The sequence below is a fragment of the Rousettus aegyptiacus genome, unplaced genomic scaffold (assembly GCF_014176215.1).
Source record: "Rousettus aegyptiacus isolate mRouAeg1 unplaced genomic scaffold, mRouAeg1.p scaffold_m13_p_6, whole genome shotgun sequence".
Classification (NCBI taxonomy): Eukaryota; Metazoa; Chordata; class Mammalia; order Chiroptera; family Pteropodidae; genus Rousettus; species Rousettus aegyptiacus.
Genome location: NW_023416309.1, coordinates 72,891,163 through 72,914,239, shown reverse-complemented (window position 1 = coordinate 72,914,239; position 23,077 = coordinate 72,891,163). Strand labels below are relative to the sequence as shown.

The window sequence follows — 23,077 nt, the reverse complement described above, 5'->3', positions numbered from 1 at the left end:
CGTTCTCGGCTCCACCTCCGGCTCTTCCGTTAAGACCTCTCTGTTCCACTCCCACCTCTGCCCCGCCCTCAGGCACCTCTGTTTCTATTCCACAGTGATTGCAGTCTGGCAGTCCCTGGGACGGGGAGGAGGAGCTCAGGACCTCAGACACAACCGGCCTGGTTGGTAACTCGTAAGCATCTTTGGATCTCCCAGATCTAGTCAACCAGAGAGAAGTGTTTCCTCTTTAACACAGCCAGAATATATCATTCCTATATTACTGTAATTATTAACTGTTTTTCCCCACTTGGGTGTGAGTACCTAGGATCTTTATCCCACTTATTTTATTTATCTTTGAATTGTGATGCCAAGAATAGTGTTTGTTGCTAGATAAGACGCGATAAATATTTGTGGATCAAATAACGAAAGCCATTGCTCTCCCTAATTTAGTCAACTAGCCAATCATATCATGGCTTAGTAGGCAGTGGAGTGTACAGAATTTATGCAACTATGTGGCAGGCGCTGTTCTAGCCTCTGGGCATACAGTAGTGAACAAGACAAAAATCCCTGCTCGCATGGAGCTTAAATTCTAGAACAAGGAGACTGACTGAAAAAAAAAAAAGTAAAATGTGCAGAACATTAGTAATAGGGAATGCAGGTAGTGGTTTGTCTCTTTTATGTAGAGAACGCTTTACTGAAAAGTTGACTTTATAGTAAATAATTGAAAAACATGAAAGATTCATATGATGGGGATCAAAGAGAAAGAATGGCCAGTGGGAACAATAAACACAAAGGCCCTGTGGTGGAAAGAATTGCAATGAAGTCAGTGAGGCTGCAGGGGAGGAGAGGAGATCAAAGCTGTAAAGTGAAAGAGGGGTATTTAATTTAAGGCCATTGTACACTTATGGGTGCTTCACATCATTTTTGGACCAAGATAGAATAGACATTGATTATAATATTGTACATATAAACATTGTAGACAAAAAGAATGCTCTAGTCATTTAACAGGAAAATAAAAACTTTCATTTTACAAGTTATGGTATCCTAATTCAATTTCACTTTTGATGCAAGATGTCTGTCAAATGTTCTCAAAAAGAGTCAGGAGGCTTTGTCTAGAAATAAATGACAAAGATTTGGGGTTTGCAAACTGGAAACACAGCTAAACCTAGAAAGTGTTCCAAAAAACCTAGAAGTGTTCCAAAGAAGAAACAAAAGTCAAGAGTTCTTACGGTAAAAAGTACATTCTTGAGAAATATCAGTTCTCCATTCTTAGCCCTAGGATTGGTCCAGGATAGTTACCAGACATCAAATGGCCTAGATAATGGTTGCCAAGTGGTCTGGAAGATGGGTGCCAGGAGTTCTGGTCACATCTAGTAGTATGAATAACGGATGTCAGGTGGTCTGGATATGTGAGACCTTCAGGGGGTAATCAAAGGGTTACCTCGAGTCTAGAGTGTGTCCAGATGTATATCCAGATGTATATCCAGGCATTGCCATAGGACTGGAAATTTCAAAAAATTTAAGTTTTCAGGCTAGTTAGCACAAGAATAAGTCTTCATGCTTCAACCTTCATAATGTTAATAATTTTAGCAGCTTGGTTAAAGTGATGCCATTTTATATATTCCCGATCTTTTCTCATCTCTATTCCTTATTGCATGAACTTGTTATGCACTTGTGGTGCCCAGTTCTTTATAAAGTGAATGTTTGCAATTATTTCTCATTATTTCTTCAGAGATGTGTTCCTTCCATTCCCACCAAAACAAGAAGAAATCCCCAGAAGAAACTGAAACCTGTCTCACTCCCTCCACTCCAGCCACACCGGCTCCCTTATTAGAACATTAATGAAATCTTAGTTAAAGTCCCAAACCTAATTATTCCTTTTGCTTTCAGTATTTTCTCAACGCTGGAAGACCCTCTCTATTTATTAAATCCATAGAGATGTGCCCTATATCCTGATATTTACTTTTTTAATTTTTATTTTTCAATTAGAGTTGACATTCAATATTATTTTATAGTAGTATCAGGTGTACAGCATAGTGGTTAGACATTTATATAATTTATGAAGTGATGCCCCATTATGGTATTTACTTTTGATACTTCATAGGAAACAGAGCTGAGTTTATGCTACAGTGATCAGAGAGAGTTTACTGGAACCCCCCACTTCCCCAGTTGGTGTGATTTAAATGTGAGGTTAGGAGCTCAACCTGGTGGAAGCATACAGGACCAAATGAGAGGGGCACTAGAGAACAGGAGTCCACTAAAGTAAATCAGGCTTAGTTTAATAAGTGTCTTAAAGGAAAGTGATGGTGGAAAGATGTTAGGGAAGCATGGAGAAGAGTAGCTGGTGTGTTTCAGAAGGAGAAAAGTGTGGAGAATTGGCAGTTGTTTCAAACCTGGTGATTTTGAACAGGTTATGCTTGTCCAGGGGACTGCTAGACATATGGGACCAAAGTCAGGAGAGGGATCAGGGCCAAATGGATGAATCTGGAAGTCACTATATGGAAGTGAAAGCTGAAATGTTATGGTACACTGGAAGTGCTAAAATGTAGAGGAGAGTCTATGGCCATGCTACCCTGTACAAGACCAATCCCATCTGATCTTAGAAGCTAAAGAGAGTCAGGCCTGGTTAGTACTTGGATGGGTGACCACCTAGGAAGAACAGATGCTGTAGACGTAAGACATAAAAAAAAATAAGGGATTGTAAGCTGACAAGGTTCTTGCAATCTGTGAGGTGAAACAAGGGTTGCCTCACCTGAAAAATAAAAAAAAAAAAATGTAGAGGAGAGAGAACCAGATAGACAGAGAGCTAAGCAAACAAGGGTTTTCAGAAGGAGCTGGAATGCAGGTATGAGATGAAGTTAGGGAGTTCCTGGAGGAAAAGAAATCCAGGAGTGCTCAGATACCAGGGGTCAACATGTGGCCTCTGTCAGAAGTGAACCAGAGAGTACTTATTTCAACAGCTTGGAATTGTACACACCAAATGTAATAATTGTTATGCCTGAGGTAGAGCTAGAATTAAGGTGAGGCAAGTGAGGCACCTAAAATTTATTAATTTTGCACTTGAGGTGCCTTACTTGCCTTATTCTAATCTTGGCCCTGTACTGGAGAGGGGAATGGGAAGGGCAGAGGGATGGGGATAACGACTTTCACTTTTTACTCCAAACACTTCTGTGTTGCCTGATTCATTAGAAAGACCATTGGACTGGGTATTGTGTTTCCCTGGCACACTACCTCAGCTTTCTTTCCCTCATCCTTTTGAGCTAGCTTTGGCTGATAGAAAACAAAATAGTTTGTGCAGAGACACAAGGACAGGAGAGAGAATCCTGTTTATTCCTTTTATCCCTCAATGCTGTATTTGTGGCAATGGCTTCCTCTACCCTATTGGATGCTCTTCTTTCATGGCTCCACATCTCTCTTGGCTGATAATACCATTCCTCCCTTTGTTGGTTCAAGCCTACAGGTGGTAACCATTTTCTGCTGTTTCAAGGTTCTCGATGCCCCACTGTAGTTTGTTGGGTCCCTTAATCATGCTCATATCTCTAAGTAGATTATTAAATTATTATTGATTACATCCTATTCAGTGTGCCATCTGTTTTGTGATAGGATATTGACTAATACACCCATACGTTTATGTATTACGAAGGTTTCAAAATGCACAAAAATATGAACATAGTAGAAAGTGCTAAGTGTTTGAGTTACAAAACTAAGAAACAAGTCACTGTAATGAGCCTCAACTTCTGCATCTGTAAAATAGGTTTTTTGTGAAGATCAAAAGAGAACACGCCTTAATGGGTGCTCAATAAATGTTTCCTATCATTGTTATTGTTACTATAACGAGCAAGAATATGGAAGCTAAAAAATTATACCTCCCACTCTGTTAGAAATTAAGTAATTTTGTTCATTAAGAAAAAAGTGGAAGGAAGAAAAAAAGCTAAAAGATTAGGGATAGGGAAACTGAGTCCTGGATACGGTAGGTACTTCTCATTCAGTTTTCTGCATTCAGAGTATCTGTCTCTGTTACAGTTTGCACAGGAACAAGTGAGGCGGGGATATGGAGCTGATTGTATTTTCACAGACGTCAATTCAAGACAGAGTTGTGAGATAAACCACATGCGGGAGGAGCCTCTCTAAGAATCAAACGACGACTCGGCGGCAGTCCCTCCCCTGGCGTGAGTAAGAGAGCCAGGTACCCTCAGGCTCCGCCTCCGGCCGCGGCGCACGCAGATTACGCGTTTAGCGCGCCACGATTCAAGGAGCTCCGGGACTGGAAGAGCCGTTTCCACGTGCGTATGGCTAGCGATCGGTGGTTGGGTTCCCCTTCTTCGCTGCACCCCTTCGACACCCATCTCAAGCCTGATCCAGGTGGCTTCCATATCCCCACCAAGCCGAGCTGCGTCTGTCGGGGGCTCGCCGGTTTACTTTAATGCAGGCGTATATTTGACGCGCGACAGAGGAGACCCGGCTTAAACTCATCCCCTCTCTCCCAACGAAGAAAATCTGTCGACCCCTCTATTTTATGTCAGGCACCATGCTAGTGGTTAGATCTACAGCCCTGATGTAGACATCTCTTCCTGCGTTTTTGGAGCTTCTATTTCACTTGGAATGAGAAGAAAATCAAGTGGTTTAATAAAATGATTTAAGGATGTGATAATTCTCGTGAAGGAATTATAATATGGAGGACAATTATGAGGGGCCTAACCTTAGAAAAGGTGATCAGCTTGGAGTGGAAGGGAGGAATCAGGACTGATCTGGCAGAAGTAATGTTTAATGAAATGAGGCCTGGCCTGAAAGGGGGAAGGGCAAGGGAGGCTGGTGAGTGATGGAAATCAAGAGTTCAGTCAATAAATTTTGGATAAATTTTAGGTATTGTTCTAAACCTTGGAATCAAGTGGAGATTAAACAGCTACAGTCAATGACCACGTGGAGATTTTGTTCTAATTGGAAAGATAGTTCTAAAAATAAAACGTCAGATAATTTCTATATAAGAAATTAAAATAGAGCCATCTGATAGTGACTACTCAGAGTGGTTGGTCAAGGAAATCCTGTCCAAGGTGAATTTCTCCTGAAAACTAATAACCAGAAAGAGCTAGCCATGCAAATACCAGGGTGATAAAAATGCCTATGGGAAGGGAATTTGGCAAGTTAGAGGACTAGAAAAGAAGCAAGTGTGGTGATGTATTCTGAGTGAGAAGGTGAGTGGCATGAGATAGTGTTGGAGAGGTAGGCAGTGGCCAGACCAAGTAAGCCAATGTACTGACTTGGAATGTTTTACCATGTGTACTGAGAGGCCATTATCTCATTTATGTTGACACATGGTAAGTGGATTATAGTTGGGGCAAGAATGGAATCAGGGGTACTGGTCAGGAGACCAGTGCATTAGTCCCAATGAGTGGTGGTGGTGACTTGCACTAGAGTGATGGTAACAAAGATGAAAGGATGTGTACAGATTTCGGATATGTCTGGAAATAAATCTGCTGATGGGTCAGGTATAGAGCAGGCTCAGAGAAAGGAATAAGGTTAACTTTTGTGCTTTGGCTCGAGCAACTGAATAGGTGATGGTGATGGAGAAGACTGGGAGAAGATAAATCAAAATTTCTGTTTTAGCCTAGATAGGCTATCATCTATGTTTATGAGACATTTATGTGCAGATATTATGTAAACATTTGAATGTCGTAGTGTGGAGTTTCAGGGAGAGTCAGGGTTGAATAAAGTTATGGACTCTTGGCAGATAATAACTCGAATCATGTGAAATTGCCATTTTTTGTCAAAAATGGTTGAATGCTGACAATTTCATTGGTTCAGTTTATTAAATGGTATTTAAAACCACAGATCTGGATAAAATCACTTACGAAGAGCATGTAGAAGGAAGAGAACAAAGGACAGAGCCCTGAGCACCCAACATTTAGAGGTAGAGCAGAAGAGTATGAGCCAGCACGGGTGACTGAGCAGTAGCAACCAAAAGGTAGAGGAGTATCAAGAGAGTGGTGTCGTTGAAGCCAAGAGAGGCTGATGTTTTAAAAGGTAGGAAATAAATAAGTCAAATGCTTCTGAGAGATTGAGTAAGATAAGTGACCTCTGGATTAGCAACATTACAATCCTTGGTGACCTTGACAGCATAGTCAAATTCAGTTTTGAGTAAGTTAGGTTTGAGATGCATATGAATTAGTTGTCCAAGTGGAGAAGTGAGGCAATGACTTTTTCTTCCTTCTGCTTCCTTGGGAAGAGGCCATGTATACCTGTGAGCCCCTGTGCATGATCAGGTCTGAATGATTGGCACAGATGTGAAGCCCTGAGCACTGGGGCAGCAAGGAGAGCTTTCCAGAGTTGGTGAGACCTGTACGGATCTTGAAGAATGGGAGATTTTGGATAGGATGGGAGTAGGCATAGAAATTCTAGGAGGATGCAAAGGAGTGGAGAAGAGACCAGGCAGGGTTTGGTGAGTAATGCCAGGGTCCTACTGAGAAGCAGTGGCATCAGAAGTTGGAAGGGTAGTTGGGGATAGGTATGGAGGGCCTTTGAATTTCAGGTTAAAGGCTTCGGATTGACCTTGAGCAGGGACATAACATTTTGAAGCACTGAAATAAAGGAACTGTCATTTGACTTCACCAGCCAGGCCCAGTCCAGCTCATCCTACAGGTTTACAATTAGATGCCGTTTCTTCCAGGAGGTCATTCCCGACTCCTAAAGTATGAGGTTGGTACACACAGTACCTTGGCCTTAACCACACGGAATCGGAAATGTATGGGTACTTACCTGTCTTCCTCAGTAAAATGTAAGCTCTATAAGAGCAAAAGTGGTGTTTGTCTTGTTCACAGTTGTGTTCCTAAGAACTTGCTTGGGCCCAGCAAAGTGCAGGTGTACAAGGACCAAATGTCATGGATATATCTGTGCTCCCTGGTCCCACATCACTAATGCCTACATTTTGCAGGATTAGTTAAAACTAATTACATTTTTAGGATCCCTTGTTTCTCTGAATGCCCCTACTATTTTCTCCACTGATTCCTATTGCCTCCAAAGCCTCAGCTGTTCTTGAAACTTGAACTTGGTTCAACAGATAGGTTACAGTTAATGTTATTTCTTAGGAACCTAACTCGTCTCCAGCAAGGGGCACCTGAAGAGATGTCCTCAGTCCTTCACTTCTATGTTCGTCCCTCTGGCCATGAGAGTGCAGCCTCTGGCCACACTCAAAGGAAGCTGCAAGGGAAACTGCCAGAGCTGCAGAGTCTCAAGACCGAGCTGTGCTACAATGTGAACTGGACAGGTTGGGACAGGTTTCTTTTCTTTTCTTTTTTTTTTCAATGCCTACAGCACCTGGTATTTCTAGGTGGTCTCCCATCCAACTACTAACCAGGCCTGACCCTGCTTAGCTTCCAAGATCAGATGAGATTAGGACCATTCAGGGTGGCATGGTTGTAGACAGATTTTGGAGTCTTGAATGAGGTATCCTAGTGCCATTGGCAGTGTCTCAAGGTAGCCTTGTCCTGTCTCCCTGTAGCTGAGTCCCTTCCAAGTACCGAGGAGATGAAGAAGCTGATGTGGCTCTTTGGCTGCCCCTTGTTACTGGATGATGTCGCTCAGGAGTCCTGGCTCATTTCTGGTTCCAGTGACCTACTGCTAGAGGTCGGACCCAGGCAAGCTTCTCTCCCGGGGCAAGCTCCTTCCATGTTCCAGGCACATAATCTCTTCCAAACACACTGCCCACCTCTTCCACTTCCATTCTTTCGTTTCTTCCTCTTGTGATCCTTGGGAGATTTGTTGATCCTTCTTTGCATCCCACTCCCTGCCTAGAAAGCCATGTGTATGCCTTCCTCACATAAGAAGATGCCTTTGAAGACTGAACTAGACATATTCTGGAAGTAAAACTGGTTGCATTCTGAGAAGTTGAAATCAAAGCATTTTTATGCTAGGACAGTTATGGGTTGATTTGAATGACCTTTGAAAGCGGGTTTCTTGGTTCCCAGGTCTGAGGCTGGAGTCCATTGGTAGCGGGTAAGAGATGGGCCATGGCTGGTTAGCAGTAGGCAGGATCTACCTTCTCAGCTGGGGCTCTCAGGTCCTAACCATCTGGTCCACTCCTCAGGCTGAACTTCTCCACCCCAGCATCCACCAACATCGTGTCAGTGTGCCAGGCTGCTGGGCTAGGCACTGTGGACCGTGTAGAGATTACTCGTCGCTACCTGCTCTCGGTGAGGTAGTAGGCAATCAGGGTGGGAGATCAGGAGGAGATGGGCCAGAGACAAGAAATTGGGTTCTGAACTACGAGGAAATAATGGGAGAAGCAGAAGGAGGAGCTCTTGGCTTTAGGCCTGCCCTGTTTGCAGGTTATTCATTGCCTGAGGGCACCTGGTTGAAGAATGAATGGGATCCAGCCTGTGCTCCCATTACTAATCCCTGTAGCCTGACATCATGCCTGGGAGGGGTATCTGTTTCTAATCTGAACACAGATGCCTCATGGGCTAGCAGTGGGCTGGACCCGTATGGCTTGGAGGATGGTGAGTGGGCCATTCTTTCTATTCTTCAGCTCTCTACCCCTTGTCCTCTCTGTGTGTCTCTGCCCCTAGTTTACCCACCCACCTTCAGCTGAGATGGAGACTATTGCTCTGGCTACCCTGCATGACCGGATGACAGAGCAGCACTTCCCCTGTCCCATCCAGAGCTTCTCCCTTGGGAGGATCCCAACACCCCTTGATGGCCCAATCAATATACTGGCTGAGGGCCGGCCTGCCCTAGAGAGAGCCAACCAGGAGCTAGGTAAGCAGAGGTCCCTGGGAGGAAGGCCCAAGCTAGGTTTGTTGGGGTACTGAGACCTGTGAAATGGCAGCCTGATCGTAACAGTTTTTCTTGGGTTTGTCTTCTAGGTCTGGCTCTAGACTCTTGGGACCTGGATTTCTACACCAAGCGCTTCCAGGAGCTGCAGCGGAACCCTAGCATCGTGGAGGCCTTCGACTTGGCTCAGTCCAATAGGTGAGGAGGGATGGGGACATTCTGATGTCTGAGCCTGTGGAGGTTGGAAGGAAAGAGCACAGGGACTTGCCTTTATGGTTCTGTCTTGCCTTAGGGACCTTCCTGAGTCTATTTGAGGCCTGGGCTCCCCATCTATCTTCTGGTCTACTTTCAAATCTTGGTTTTCTCTTTACTTTGGATCTGGACAATCCACAATGACAGAATGTTTGAAGATTATGGGAATATACTTTATTATCTAAGTATGAGTTGGTTGTAACTCTGCCGTTAATGTTAGTGAGGAGACATGGCAAGGCCTGAGAAATGACCCCCATATTTCCACCCTGCCTTCCCCTACCCCGTCACCTTCTGCAGTGAGCACAGCCGACACTGGTTCTTCAAGGGCCAACTTCACTTGGATGGGCAGGAGCTGGCACAGTCGCTGTTTGAGTCCATCATGAGCACGCAGGCGTCCTCGAACCCCAACAATGTCCTCAAGTTCTGTGATAACAGCAGGTGGGCTGTGTTCTAGGCTGGAGGCAGGGAGGCCCCAGGCCCTGGTGGGGTAAGCACAGATCCCAGGAAGGAAGCAAGGTCCAGAGTGGATGTTTTTACAGTGCAATCCAGGGGAGGGAAGTCCAATTCCTGCGGCCTGAGGACCCCACACAGCCAAGCTGCTTCCGGCAACAGCAGGGGCTGAGACATGTTGTCTTCACCGCAGAGACCCACAACTTCCCTACAGGTGAGCTGAGTCCCAGGAGGGATAAGTCAGTATAGGGTAGGGTGAAAGTCCCGGGCCTCTAGTCCGGGCCTAGGAAAAATAGTCTGGTAGGCAGGTTGTCCTCATTTTCCATGGGGTGGTCAAAGCTGGGGTTTGTTTCTTCAGTACCCATGTTCCCCTCTCTTCACAGGAGTAGCCCCCTTCTGCGGTGCAACCACGGGCACAGGGGGCCGGATTCGAGATGTCCAGTGCACGGGCCGTGGGGCCCACGTGGTGGCTGGCACTGCTGGCTATTGCTTTGGAAACCTGCACATTCCAGGTCCTATCTCTTTCCACTAGCCATCTTCTCTTCCAAATTCCTTGTCCTGGCAGGCACTGAAGATTTTTATCTCTTAGGTCACAGGTCATCCTGTGTCATCTTTTCTTGGGAGGAGGTCTCTAGAGTAGCTGGCCTTTCACTGACCATGGTCAGAAGGACTATAGGCCAGGGGAGGTCCATGTTGCCAGACGAGCTTTGTAGAACCACAATTTTCTTTATAAACTGGTGTCCACTGAGCAAGAAAGCATGATACTGACTAAAACTTATGACCACCACCTGCTTCTAAATCTAATTTCTTAGACAGGCTTAAGCATTCTGGTCCTAAAAGTCAGAAGAAAGTCTGGTATGGAAGGTAGGGAGCAAGACCAGTGCTTTATGGCAAGTTCTATACCTTCCTAAAATAGCACTTCCACTATATAGGTAGTCCTTGGTAACTTTAACTCTTCATGAGGGACTGACTACTCTGTCTTCTATCTTCTAACTTTCTCTTTCACTCCCAGGATACAGTCTGCCCTGGGAGGATCTGAGCTTCCAGTATCCTAGGAACCTTGCCCGGCCCCTGAAGATTGCCATTGAGGCCAGTAATGGGGCTTCCGACTATGGCAACAAGTTTGGGGAACCAGTGCTGGCCGGTGAGGCTGGGAGTCATTGGGAATAATAGATACCTAGTACCAGAGGTGGGATGGGATGGGTGACTGAGTGAGTGCTGAAGATACTGGGTGACTGGAATCCATCCCCTCTCTCTGTGATGTCCATATTCCAGGCTTTGCCCGCTCTTTGGGCCTCCAGCTCCCAGATGGCCAGCGGCGTGAGTGGATCAAGCCCATCATGTTTAGTGGGGGCATTGGGTCCATGGAAGCTGAGCACGTGAGCAAGGAGCCTCCAGAGCCAGGTAAGAGCCACCAGCTTTCTCCAGATCCAGCCAGCTTTCTGCCCAGCGTGTGGCAGCTGCAGAAGGGGAATTTAGAAGACACTTCAGTGTTTTATTTTTAATATCCTGGCTCATATCTCTTCTCCTTGATGCAGGTTTTCAAGGCAGGACAGGGCTTTATGCCAGAGGGGTCATCTTAGTCTATGTTGCCTCTGTCTACTTCCTGGTTTACTTCTGCATGGCAAAGGCCTACCCTGCTAAGTCAAGGCGTCCAGTGTTTATTCAGAATGTGCTGTGTGCATGGGCTTTTATTTGCTAGCTCAGTTAAATCAGGCAAACATTTATTGAGCACCCACTCACTGTGTGCTAGGTTCTGTGCTCAGTGCTATGGTAGAATCAAGATAAAGGCCAGGTCTCATTTATTGAATAGGTGACGTAGTCACATGGTTCAGAATTTCATAGATAAAAAAGGTTATGCAGTGAAAACTTGTAATGGCTATGTATAGTGCCAGATGGTTACTAGAGTAACTGAGGGGATCAATTCATAAATTATATAAATGCCTAACCATTGTGCTGTATACCTGAAACTAATAAAAACAAAACAAAACAAAAAACTCTTTCCCTTGACTGCCAGCTACCCAGTTTCCCTCCCTAGAGATAACCAGTGTTAATCGATCACTTTTGTACCCCACCAGAGTTATTTCTTACATATGTAAACAGACCCACATGTATATTTGACCCTTTAAAAATAATAATAAATAGCATATGTGCACACTTCTTTTTCTTTTACTAACTACTTTATTGAGATGTAGTTCATGTACCATAAAGTTTACCCTTTTAAAGTGTATGAGTTAGTGGTTTTTAGTATATTCTCAATGTTGTACATTGATCACCACTAATTCCAGAGCATTTTCATCACCCCAGATAAAAACCCTGTATCCATTAGCAATCACACCCCATCCCCCTTCCCTCAGCCTCTGACAACCACTAATCTACTTTCTGTCTCTATGGATTTGCCTGTTGTGGACATTTCACATAAATGGAATTGTTTAATACTTGGCTTTTGTGTCTGGATTCTTTCCCTTAGCATGATCTCTTCAAGGTTCATCCATATTATAGTGTATCAGTACTTCATTCCTTTTTATGGCTGAAACATATTTCATTGTATAGATAGATATGTTACATTTTGCTTATCTATCAGTTGATAGATAATTGGGTTGTTTCTACTTTTTGACTTACAAATAATGTTGCTATAAACATTTGTGTACAAGTTTTTTTTATGTATTTCCGTTCTTACTATCTTGAGTATATGACTAGGAGTGGAATTGCTGGGTCACATGGTAACCATGTTCAACTTTTAAAAAAACTCAGACTGTTTTCCAAAGCAGTGCACCATTTTACAGTATATGGGGATTCCAATTTCTCCAAATCCTCACCAACACTTGTTATTAGCTTTCTGTTTGATTATAGTCATAGTGTGTATGAAATGGTAGCTCATTATGTTTTTGATTTGCTTGCCTGATGTTGAGCATTGTTTCATACACTTGTTGACAATTTGTATATCTTCTTTGGAGCAATGTCTATTCAGATCCTTTTTAAATTTTTACTTGTGTTCTTTCTCTTTTTTCTTTAGTGAGTCTAGCCAGGACTTTGTCAATTTTATTGACCTTCTCAAAGAACCAGCTCTTTGTTGCATTTCTTTTCTTTTTTTCTTTCTTTTTTTTTTTTTTGTTTTTGTTTTCAATTTCATTTATTTCTGCTCTAATTTTGATTATTTCTTTCCTTCTGCCGACTTTAGGCTTCATTTGTTCCTCCTTTTCTAGTTTTTTATGATGAAGCGTTAGGTCATTTATTTTGGCTTGTTCTTGTTTTTTTTTTGAGATAGGCCTATACTGATATGAACTTTCCTCTTATGACCGTTTTAGCCGTGTCCCGAAACTTTTGATTTGTTGTACTATCATTATTCGTTTCTATGTATCTCTTGATCTCTCTTTTTATTTCTTCTCTGACCCAGTTATTCTTCAGTAGCATGTTGTTTAATCTCCATGTATTCGTGGTTCTTCCTGCTTTCTTTTTTTGGTTGATCTCTAGCTTCAAGGCATTATGACCAGAGAATATGGTTGGTATGATTTCAACCCTCTTATATTTGTTGAGGCTATCTCTGTGTGTTTGTGGTCGATCCTTGAGAATGTTCCATGTGCACTAAAGAAGAATGTATAAGCAGCTGTTTTGGAATGGAAGGCTCTGTAAACGTCAACTATGTCCAGTTGGCCTAATGTGTCATTTAAGGATGTTATTTCCTTATTGATTTTCTGTTTGGATGATCTGTCCATTTTCAACAGTGGGGTATTTAGGTCCTCTACTATGATAGTGTTTTAGTCTGTTTCTCCCTTCAGTTCTGTTAGTAATTGCTTTACATATTTCGGGGCTCCCCGATTGGGAGCATAGATATTAATAAGTGTTATCTTCTTGGTGCATGATTCCCTTTATCATTACAAAGTGTCCCTCAGTATCTTTCTTTACCTTTTTTATTTTGAAGTCTATTTTGTCTGATATTAGTACCGCTACCCCCACTTTTCTATGAATGCCATTTGCCCTTTTTTAATTTTAATTTTAATTTATTTAATTTTATTTTTTAGGTGAGGCAACCTTTGGTTGACTTCACTGATTGCAAGGACCTTGTTGTCTTATAATCCCTTATTATTTTTTAATATTTTTTTGACAACACCTGGTCTTCCTAGATAGTCTCATCCAAGTACTAACCAGGCTTGACCCTTGCTTAGCTTCCGAGATCAGACGGGATTGGGCTTGTTCAGGGTAGCATGGCCATAGACCTTTTTTTAATATTTACATGGGATTATTTGTCTTTTTTTGATAGAGTTTTGAGAATTCTGTGTATATTCTGGATACTAGACCCATATCAGATAGATAAATGATTTGCAAATAATTTCTCCCATTCTGTGGGTTGCCTTTATACTCTTTTCATAATGGCCTCCGAAGCACAAGTGTTTGTAATTTTGGTAAAGTATAGTTTGCCTACTTTTTCTTTTGTTGCCTGTGGTTTTAGTGTCATGACTGAGAAACCATTGTCTAACCCAAGGTCACAAAGGTTTACTTGTATGTTTTCTTGTAATACTTTTATTAACTTTTAGCTCTTTTATTTAGGTCTCTGACATTTCGAGTCAATTTTTATATATGGTATGAAAATAGGGGTCCAATTTCATTCTTTCATATGTAGATATCTGGTTGTCCTAATACCACCTTTGGAAAGACTTTCCTTAGCTGTTAAATTGTCTTGAGACTCTTGTCAAAACTCAGTTGGCCATAAATGTGTGGGTTCATTTATGGAGTCAATGATTCTAGTACACCGATCTGTATATACATCTGTCTTTGTGCTAGTACCACACCATCTTGATTACTGTAGCTTGGCAATAAGTTTTAAAAGCAGAAATGTTTTGACTGTCAAGGAAGCTCAACTTTCCATAGAAATTTGAGGTTCAGGTGATTGATTTCTGTGAAAAAGGTAGCTGATTATGTTGATTCTATAGATCAATTTGGGGAGTAGTGCCTTCAAAACAATCTATGAACATGAGATCTCTTTGAATTTATTTAGCTCTGCTAAGATATTTTATAATTTCAATGTACATCTTATATTTCTATTAAATTTATTCCTAAGTATTCTTTTTAATGCTATGGTAAATGGGTGTGCATACTTCTGTACCTTGCTTTTTTCACTTAGCAATATATCTTGGAGATCATTTCATTCAGATAAAATTATATTGCTTCATCATCTTCATGTGTAATTATTCTCTTCTTTGGTGCCTTAATTTTTCATTGTATAGATAATTCCATAACTTTATTTAATCAGTTCTCTGTTGTTAACATTTAGATTATTTCCTAAATTTGGTAATACATATAATGCTGCAGTGTTTAATTTTGGACATAGATGATTTTGTACCTTTGCAAATAAATCTGGAGGATAAATGTGCAAATAAATCTGGAGGATAAATTTTTCGAAGTGTGTTTACCCAAAGAATATGTGCATTTGTAATTTTGATCTCTCTCTCCTAATATTACTTCCCCTTATCCTCACACTTTGTTATACTCATTTCTTCTGGTTACTTCCTCAGTGTTCTGATTCTGTCCTCCTTTGCAGGCATGGATGTTGTAAAGGTTGGAGGTCCTGTCTATAGAATTGGAGTTGGGGGTGGAGCTGCTTCATCTGTACAGGTAAGTAAGAATAGTTGCAGGTATCACCAAGTTATTATCTTTGATATCTCCAGGCCCCTTGTGTGGGTGGGGTATAAGAGCTCCCAACCTCCCTGAGCTAAGCCATGCCATATATTCCCCAGGTGCAAGGAGACAATGCCAGTGACCTGGACTTTGGGGCTGTGCAGCGAGGAGACCCAGAGATGGAACAGAAGATGAACCGTGTGATTCGGGCTTGTGTGGAGGCCCCTAGGGGAAATCCCATCTGCAGCCTCCATGATCAAGGTGCCGGTGGCAATGGTGAGAGAAGAGGCTGGGACAAGGGACTGGAGAGGCATCAAGAATCTGCAACACTGCTCAGCTCTAGGTCTCATTCTCGATCCGCTGCACATTCTGGACAGGCTCAAGTTTGGGGGGTAGAAGCCTGCTGCCATGGAATAGTTGGTGGTGAGGGTGCAGCAGCGATTCACACAGGGACCCACAGAATTTGGAGGCCAGGGACTGCCCTTTGTTCACTTGGTGTTAACCAGATCCAAATTGCCACCTCTCCCTGGAACCCTGTCACTAGGCAACGTCCTGAAGGAGCTGAGTGACCCAGCTGGAGCCATTATTTATACCAGCCGGTTCCAGGTGGGTCTTACCCTAGCTGGCCCACCCATCTTACCCCACTCCTAGCAAGAACATGAAATTTAGGAGTACCTACTAACCTTTCTCTTCCTTCCTTCCTTCCTCATTGATGTGCAGCTTGGGGACCCGACACTGAATGCCCTGGAAATCTGGGGGGCTGAGTACCAGGAGTCGAATGCACTTCTGCTCAGGCCCCCAGACCGGGACTTCCTAAGTCGTGTCAGCATCCGGGAACGCTGCCCAGCTTGCTTTGTGGGCACCATCACCGGAGATAGGAGAGTGAGTTGGCCCCAGTAGCAGACACTGTGGGTGGGCTTGAGCCGCATGGGTACAGTTGGTAGCAAACATGTTGTAGGAAACAGGCTATATGAAGTGGGAAGGGCTAGGGATTTACAAGGAGAAGCAAAAAGAGTGGAAAGGACATTTCTTCCCTGCTTTCTAAAGTAGTCCCTGCTGCTGGTCATAGACTCATTCTCTCTGGGTACTGTCCCTGTGGTCTATAGATAGTGCTGGTGGATGATCGAGAGTATCCTGTGGGGAGAAATGGTCAGGGAGATGCCCCCCCAACACCTCTTCCAACCCCTGTGGACCTGGAGCTGGATTGGGTGCTGGGCAAGATGCCTCGTAAGGTATGTCGAAGTGGAAGGGGAGGCTGTGTTTGTTCTTTTCCTGGTCCATTTACTTTAGTTGTGCTTTGTCACCCCTGTGCTCAGCCCTTTCCCAGGTGCTCACACCCCTATTGCCATCTGTGTTGCAGGAGTACTTCCTCAAGAGGAATGTCCCCATGCTGCAGCCTCTGGCCTTACCCCTGGGGCTGAGCGTGGGCCAGGCCCTGGAACGGGTTCTGAGGCTGCCTGCTGTGGCCAGCAAGCGCTACCTCACCAACAAGGTCCTCCCTGAAGCCTTGCCCTGCTCCTCAGACCTCTGTCCCCTCCCCTCAGCTTACCCACCTCGATCTCCCACTCTTGGGGACTGCCATGGGGGTCTACTAGGGGAGAAGTGGCAGGGGCAGGGCAGAAAGCCTGGTGGCCTGGGTCTCCTGCTGCTCACCCTCAGAGTCAAGCTCTTGTTTGCATGTTTGGTGTGAGCCAGACCTCCCACCACTCCTGTGTTCTTAGTCTCTTGTGCTCTTGTCAACCTCACCTGGTTCTGCAGGTGGACCGCTCCGTGAGTGGCCTGGTGGCACAACAGCAGTGTGTCGGGCCCCTGCAGACCCCTCTAGCAGATGTGGCAGTTGTGGCACTGAGTCACCAGGAACTCGTAGGGGCTGCCACGGCCCTGGGAGAGCAGCCAGTCAAGAGCCTGCTGGACCCCAAGATTGCCTCCCGGCTGGCTGTGACTGAGGCCCTCACCAACCTGGTGTTTGCTCTAGTCACTGACCTGCGGGTAAGTCCCCCACAGCTTCTGCCCCGGAGCCCCAGGCCTTTGAGACATGCCTATATTCACAAATCAGTTATTCTTCTTGTCCTCATGCATGTGGCCTCCCAGGCCCTCTGTCCCCACCCCAGACTCCCCATCTATCCTCTCCACTAATGCCAAGTCACCACTTCCCAGGATGTGAAGTGCAGTGGGAACTGGATGTGGGCAGCCAAGCTCCCGGGGGAAGGTGCAGCTCTGGCTGATGCCTGTGAGGCTATGGTTGCATTGATGGCGGCCCTGGGTGTGGCAGTGGATGGTGGCAAGGACTCCCTCAGCATGGCAGCCCGAGTTGGCTCTGAGACTGTGTTGGCTCCTGGTGAGATCTGAGAGCTGCAGGGAGAGGGGTGGGACCTGTAGGTTTGGGCTGGCACCTTACTCTCTTATTCCTTGCTTCTCAGGATCGCTGGTCATCTCAGCTTATGCTGTCTGTCCAGACATTACAGCCACTGTGACCCCAGATCTCAAGTGTCCTAGAGGGAGAGGTATGGGTTCTCCTCACTGCTTTGTGTATTCAGAGTCTGGTCCTTTATTTGGAGTCTGTGTTGTGGGTGCTGGGCCCCCTTGTTTCTGCACTAGGGCTGCAGTGCTTTCTGGGACTGGCGGTCTGAGTGTCCTACTGTTGGGAACTTCAGTGCTTGCGGGCATCTCAGGAAGGAGTCCTCCTCAACCACGCGTATCTTTTCCTTTACCCCTTCCCTGTCTCTCCAGGCCATCTGCTCTATGTGCCTCTCAGCCCTGGGCAGCACCGGCTAGGCGGCACAGCTCTGGCCCAATGCTTCTCCCAGCTTGGTGAGCAGCCTCCCAACCTGGACTGTCCTGAGAACTTGGTGCGTGCCTTTAGCATCACCCAGGGGCTACTGAAAGGTAAGTGAGGCCCCAGGGGAGATGTTGCATGTGGATAGAACATGGCAGACATTCAGCACCTGAGCATGAGAGGGTGGGGCAAGAAGGAGGAGATGCCCTTCTCCCTGGTTCTCTATGTGCCCATATTCTCACACACACTCTGCCCAATCAAGAAGGGGGCATGGAACCATCAGGTTTGGACCCTGAGGTCGCTGAGCTTTGTTCTTCTTCCTCCAGATCGCCTCCTCTGCTCAGGCCATGATGTCAGTGATGGGGGTCTCATCACCTGCCTACTAGAGATGGCCTTTGCTGGGAATTGTGGGATAGAGGTGGATGTGTCTGCTCCTGGGGTCGATGGTGAGGAGCCCAGGGTCTAGACCTATGGCCGCCTGCCCTACCCTGCAGTCCTCATGTCCTATTAACGAATGGAGTGCCCCCAACTCCATTTCCCCCAAGTCCCTTTCTGTTTTCTCTGACCACTGAGCCGGATAGCACCCATTGTTCCCAACTGTACCCCTCCGAGACCTGTATACATTGATGCCACATCCTTGGTCCTACTCTCCCAGGCGTTATCTCACCCTGATCCCTACCTCCACTTCCTCAACCCTTGGCCATACTCCCCTGACTCTACCTCTGAGTTCCTAACAGCATACAAGTCACATTGACACCCCATTGGCTCTCCCAGTGCTGCCTGTGCTGTTTGCCGAGGAGCCAGGCCTGGTACTAGAGGTGCAGGAGCCATACCTTGCCCAAGTGCTGAAGCGCTACTGGGATGCTGGCCTCCACTGCCTGGAGATGGGCTGCACGGGCCACACTGGGCCCCATGCCATGGTAAGGAAGTAAGGAAAAGTGGCATGTGGTGGGGAGATCTGGTTCATCTGCTAGCCTAATAGAGGCCCAGGTTGGGTATTTTTGCTCTTGGCCTCTTGTGGATTTGTCCCTCTCTAGGTCCGGGTATCAGTGAACGGGACTGTGGTTCTGGAGGAGCCTGTTGGGCAGCTACGAGCCTTCTGGGAAGAGACAAGTTTCCAGCTGGACCGGCTGCAGGCAGAGCCAAGCTGTGTGGCAGAGGAGGAACAGGGATTGAAGGAACGAACAGGGCCCAGCTACTACCTGCCCCCCACCTTCCCCAAAGCTTCCCTGCTCCATGAGCCTGGTAAGGGAGTGTAGAGTGTATGCAGAGGTTTGGGTTCCTGGGTACTTTGGGCTTGGATGCCTGGGTGCACCCTGGAAAAGGTATCTGGGTGTTGGCGTGGGGACGTAGCCCTCTGGTTCAGAGATACTCCTCCCCTCAGGTGGTTTCACCCCCCGAGTTGCCATCTTGCGAGAAGAGGGCAGTAATGGAGACAGGGAGATGGCTGATGCCTTCCACTTGGCTGGGTTTGAGGTGAGCAGTGTGGGTGGCAGAGCTGGGACTGGGCCTTGGACTGTGTGTCCTCTTATACTTCCCCTCCCCATCCTGCCAGGTGTGGGATGTAACCATGCAAGACCTCTGCTCAGGAGCAATCAAGCTGGACAAATTCCATGGTGTGGCCTTTGTGGGTGGCTTCAGCTACGCAGATGTCCTGGGCTCTGCCAAAGGTTGGTATACAGGCTTCTGCTCACTCCCTCACCACATATTCTTGAAGAGGTGCCTTAGCTCCTCTTCTTCCTTGACTGGGCATTGATTGGCCTTTCACCTCCATAAGGCCAGTAGAGAGTGAGCACATTCATTCTGGGCCATGTCCCAACAGAAGGCCTGCTGGTAACTTAAAATGAGGTTGGTAGCTGGGTCGGGCTGTGCCAACCTGGAGGGCACACATCTGTCTAAAGAGGCAGCTGCTACTCAGCTTCTGCAGATTGTCCTGTTGGAAAGCTGGCTCGGCATGGCTAGATCTGTGTTTCAAGAAAAGTCAAAAATCCAGAGTGTTCTATGTAACTTTATTTTTAAATGTTAGGCAATGGAAGTAAAATTTTTGATAATGCTCTGTTGACCAAGCAAAAATACTTAACATGGGCTATATCCGGCCCAGGAGTTGGCAACATCAAATTTAAGCAGTTAAACCCATTTCTTCTCTTACATTTATACCTGAGACGGGGCAGTTCTGGGGCAGTATAACAGTGGGATAGAAAATCAGCCGTCCAAGTCTTACCCCAACTTCCCTGTTCTCTCCTAGGGTGGGCAGCTGCTGTGACTTTTCATCCCCAGGCTGGGGCTGAGCTGAGGCGCTTCCGGAAGCGGCCAGACACCTTCAGCCTGGGCGTGTGTAATGGCTGTCAACTGCTGGCTCTGCTGGGCTGGGTGGGAGGCAGCCCCAATGAGGAGACAGGGGAGATGGGCCATGATTCCTGGGCAGCCCGGCCTGGTCTTCTGCTGCGCCACAACCTGTCTGGGCGTTTCGAGTCTCGCTGGGCTACTGTGCGTGTTGGGCCTGGGCCAGCCCTGATGCTGCGAGGGATGGAGGGTGCCGTGCTACCTGTGTGGAGCGCCCATGGTGAAGGTCAGGCTCCAGGAAGGCAGGGAGGATGGTCTGAAGGTGGGGGTGGGCGAGGACATGAAGGAGCTTTGCTCTCACTCCCCTGCTCCTTTCCTCCCAGGTTACATGGCATTTTCTTCTCCGGAACTCCAAGCCCAGATTGAGGCCAAGGGTTTGGCTCCACTGCACTGGGCCGATGATGATGGGAACCCCACAGAACAGTACCCTCTGAATCCCAATGGGTCCCCAGGGGGAGTAGCTGGTGTATGCTCTCCTGATGGCCGCCACCTGGCTCTCATGCCTCACCCTGAACGGGCTGTGAGGCCTTGGCAATGGGCATGGCGACCCCCTCCATTTGACACTCTGACCACCTCCCCCTGGCTCCAACTCTTCATCAATGCCCGAAACTGGACCCAGGAGGGAGGCTGCTGAGCAGGTCAGGAAGGCTCATCTGGGCCTCATAGTTTGTTGCTGACCTCTTCCTTATCACCTTCAGAAGCACCCATATTATTTCCAAATGTATCCTTTAGACAAGGACCAAAATGCCAAAAGAAACCTCAGCTAATGTTATTAATCTGTCCACTTTTACCTTATGCTATTTGATCTGTTTTTGGTTCTGCAGTAACATATTTTGTCCTTTATGGGCCCAGGAAGCAGCATGTAGTGCAGAGAAAAGAACCTGCAGTATAAAGTTAGGATTCATAGAAAGGTTCCATTGCTCCACTTCTTTCACCCACTTTGTGCCTGATGTCACTCATCTGGGCTCAAAGGGATGTTTTCTGCCCTCCTTCCTCATCATCATTGGAGTTTAAGGGGTGGGACTATACAAATGAATGCAAGTCAGGATGTCAGTGTTATCAAAATCAGCAGAAGCTTTTTGGATTCCTCATTAAAAAGGTAGCATTGTGTTAAGTGTAAGCAGTTGTTTGCAGAAGTTTCCCTGAAAGTATCTGGGCCTCTGAATTCAAATTCCTGATTTTTGATTCTCCTGTTTTAACAACTCCTTTCCAAGTGGTTAAGCATTCTCACCTGAGAACTGAACCTTAAGCATACATGCATGCATGCATTCATTCATTATTCATGTTGAGTGATTAGCTACAATGTTAAGTACTATCACTGCCCCAGGGAGTTTATATCTAATAGAATTTAAAACAATAACTGTATATGGCACCTACCAGGAGCCAAGCATGTGCTAGGCAGCTTGTATATATCTAAACCGTTTCTCACAGAATTCAGCAAGGTACATGATAGCCTTTTTTTTTTTTTTTTTAAACGAAGGAAGAATTGAGGTTAAATTGCTGTGGCTACCAGTGATTGCCCCAGGACCCTGAACATGTCTCTGGGGCAGTTTCCTCAGCTGTAAAGTGGACCTGTGTGTGGGAGGGGGGAGGCGGGGGGGTGCTAACATCTGTCACATTACAGGATGTGAACCATATGCCCTTGCTTGCCTCACTCAGGGTGGAGGCTCAGAAAGAATCACTGTTTCACTTGCTTTCGGATCCTCCCCTTGAGCCTAGTGCATAGCCAGGGCACATAATTCACAGCCAGGTTTCTTAAACTCCAGTCAATCAGCTTGCATGAAGAAAAATTATATTTATTTTCAATGACCTCTTAACTGGAATTTAGCATTTCCTTTCATTGTGACTGTAGATAACAAAGCACAGTAGTATCCACTGTACCAGACTGTCACAATAGCGATCACAGATTTTCTCCCTCATGTAAGAGTTGTTGCAGATCTCTTGAACTGATTTATGTGCATCACTAGATTGACATTACACTTTTTAGACCAGCTGTTAGATCTTGTAAATGTAGTAACAAAGGAGCACATTTTTACTATGTCAAAAATCTGGGTTTTTAATTTTGATAATTATATTTAAATATTTTTGTTTCATTTGTATTTCTGTATGTTTATTTTGTTAATTTAAAAATATTTTTCTGAGTGGGGGTTCAAGGGCTTCACCAAACTGCCAAGGGAGTGAATGGAAGTAAAAAAAAAGGTTAAAAATTCCTGCTTGATAAAAATATGTGTTGCCCTACCTCTTCCCAAGGGGATGCTTGTATTGACTTGTACTGAGCCAGCTCTCTGGTCTGAGTTCAGGAGGTCCACCTCTTAGTTCTCTCAAAGAGGAAGCGGCCCTGGGACACCTGTCCCCAAAGCAAACAACTGCATCAACTGTATGCAGGGTATTGGATAAGGGCATATCCCAGGGGTACAGAATCAATCAGTTGCAGGCCTGCTTTAACCAGCGAGCTGAGAGCTGGACAAACCCTCATACCTTCCTGAGAAAAGTGGCTGTGGGCCATCTTGGCCAATGAGATTTGTTCCATGATACCCTTTATCCTAGTTACAGCTAGCCGGACCAGGTATCTCACATGTCTGGCTAGTGGCCTGGGAAGTAGCCAAGCAGGAGAGCTGGCCAAATAGGCACTTTCAGCCTGAATGTCAACTAATCAGCCCAGTTGATCCTGTCTCTTGGAGAGTTTGAATTTGAACATGCAGGGGAAGTCAGCAATTGGGAGGGCTAGAAGGGTCAGACACAAAGAGAGAGATGAAGGGTGAGAGAAGAGTGGAGCCAAGAGTAGGAATTTACCATATTAGGTAACCCTACTCTTCAGAGGAGGTCTGGCCCTGTACCTCTGTCACTTTGTGGAGGTCTGCTTCCTACCACCTGGAAGAGCCTAACTGACCTATA

General features: G+C 45.7%; 1 protein-coding gene and 2 pseudogenes across 2 annotated transcripts; 2 read left to right on the top strand and 1 right to left on the bottom strand.

The window, feature by feature from the left end:
* The first annotated feature begins 48 nt into the window (after positions 1-48).
* On the top strand, positions 49-22,281 carry PFAS (phosphoribosylformylglycinamidine synthase). 2 transcript variants are annotated; one of them, XM_016154710.2, is made up of 29 exons: positions 49-161; positions 4,003-4,262; positions 7,062-7,240; positions 7,475-7,610; positions 8,060-8,165; positions 8,541-8,730; positions 8,838-8,943; positions 9,295-9,435; positions 9,537-9,661; positions 9,831-9,959; positions 10,460-10,591; positions 10,723-10,851; positions 14,987-15,060; positions 15,183-15,339; positions 15,608-15,669; positions 15,784-15,945; positions 16,170-16,295; positions 16,424-16,555; positions 16,822-17,052; positions 17,221-17,401; positions 17,484-17,567; positions 17,794-17,949; positions 18,166-18,285; positions 18,614-18,759; positions 18,877-19,084; positions 19,224-19,315; positions 19,395-19,509; positions 20,085-20,408; positions 20,506-22,281. In XM_016154710.2, exons 3-29 carry the CDS (start codon positions 7,099-7,101, stop codon positions 20,814-20,816), a joined length of 4,017 nt encoding a protein of 1,338 aa, XP_016010196.2. In that variant the 5' UTR covers positions 49-161; positions 4,003-4,262; positions 7,062-7,098; the 3' UTR covers positions 20,817-22,281. The 2 variants fall into 2 exon arrangements, with proteins under 2 accessions (XP_016010196.2, XP_036078483.1); XM_036222590.1 differs by lacking the exons at positions 49-161; positions 4,003-4,262 and adding an exon at positions 4,318-4,341.
* Positions 2,535-2,653, top strand: LOC118604166 (annotated as a pseudogene).
* Positions 7,279-7,397, bottom strand: LOC118604557 (annotated as a pseudogene).
* Positions 22,282-23,077: the final 796 nt, after the last annotated feature.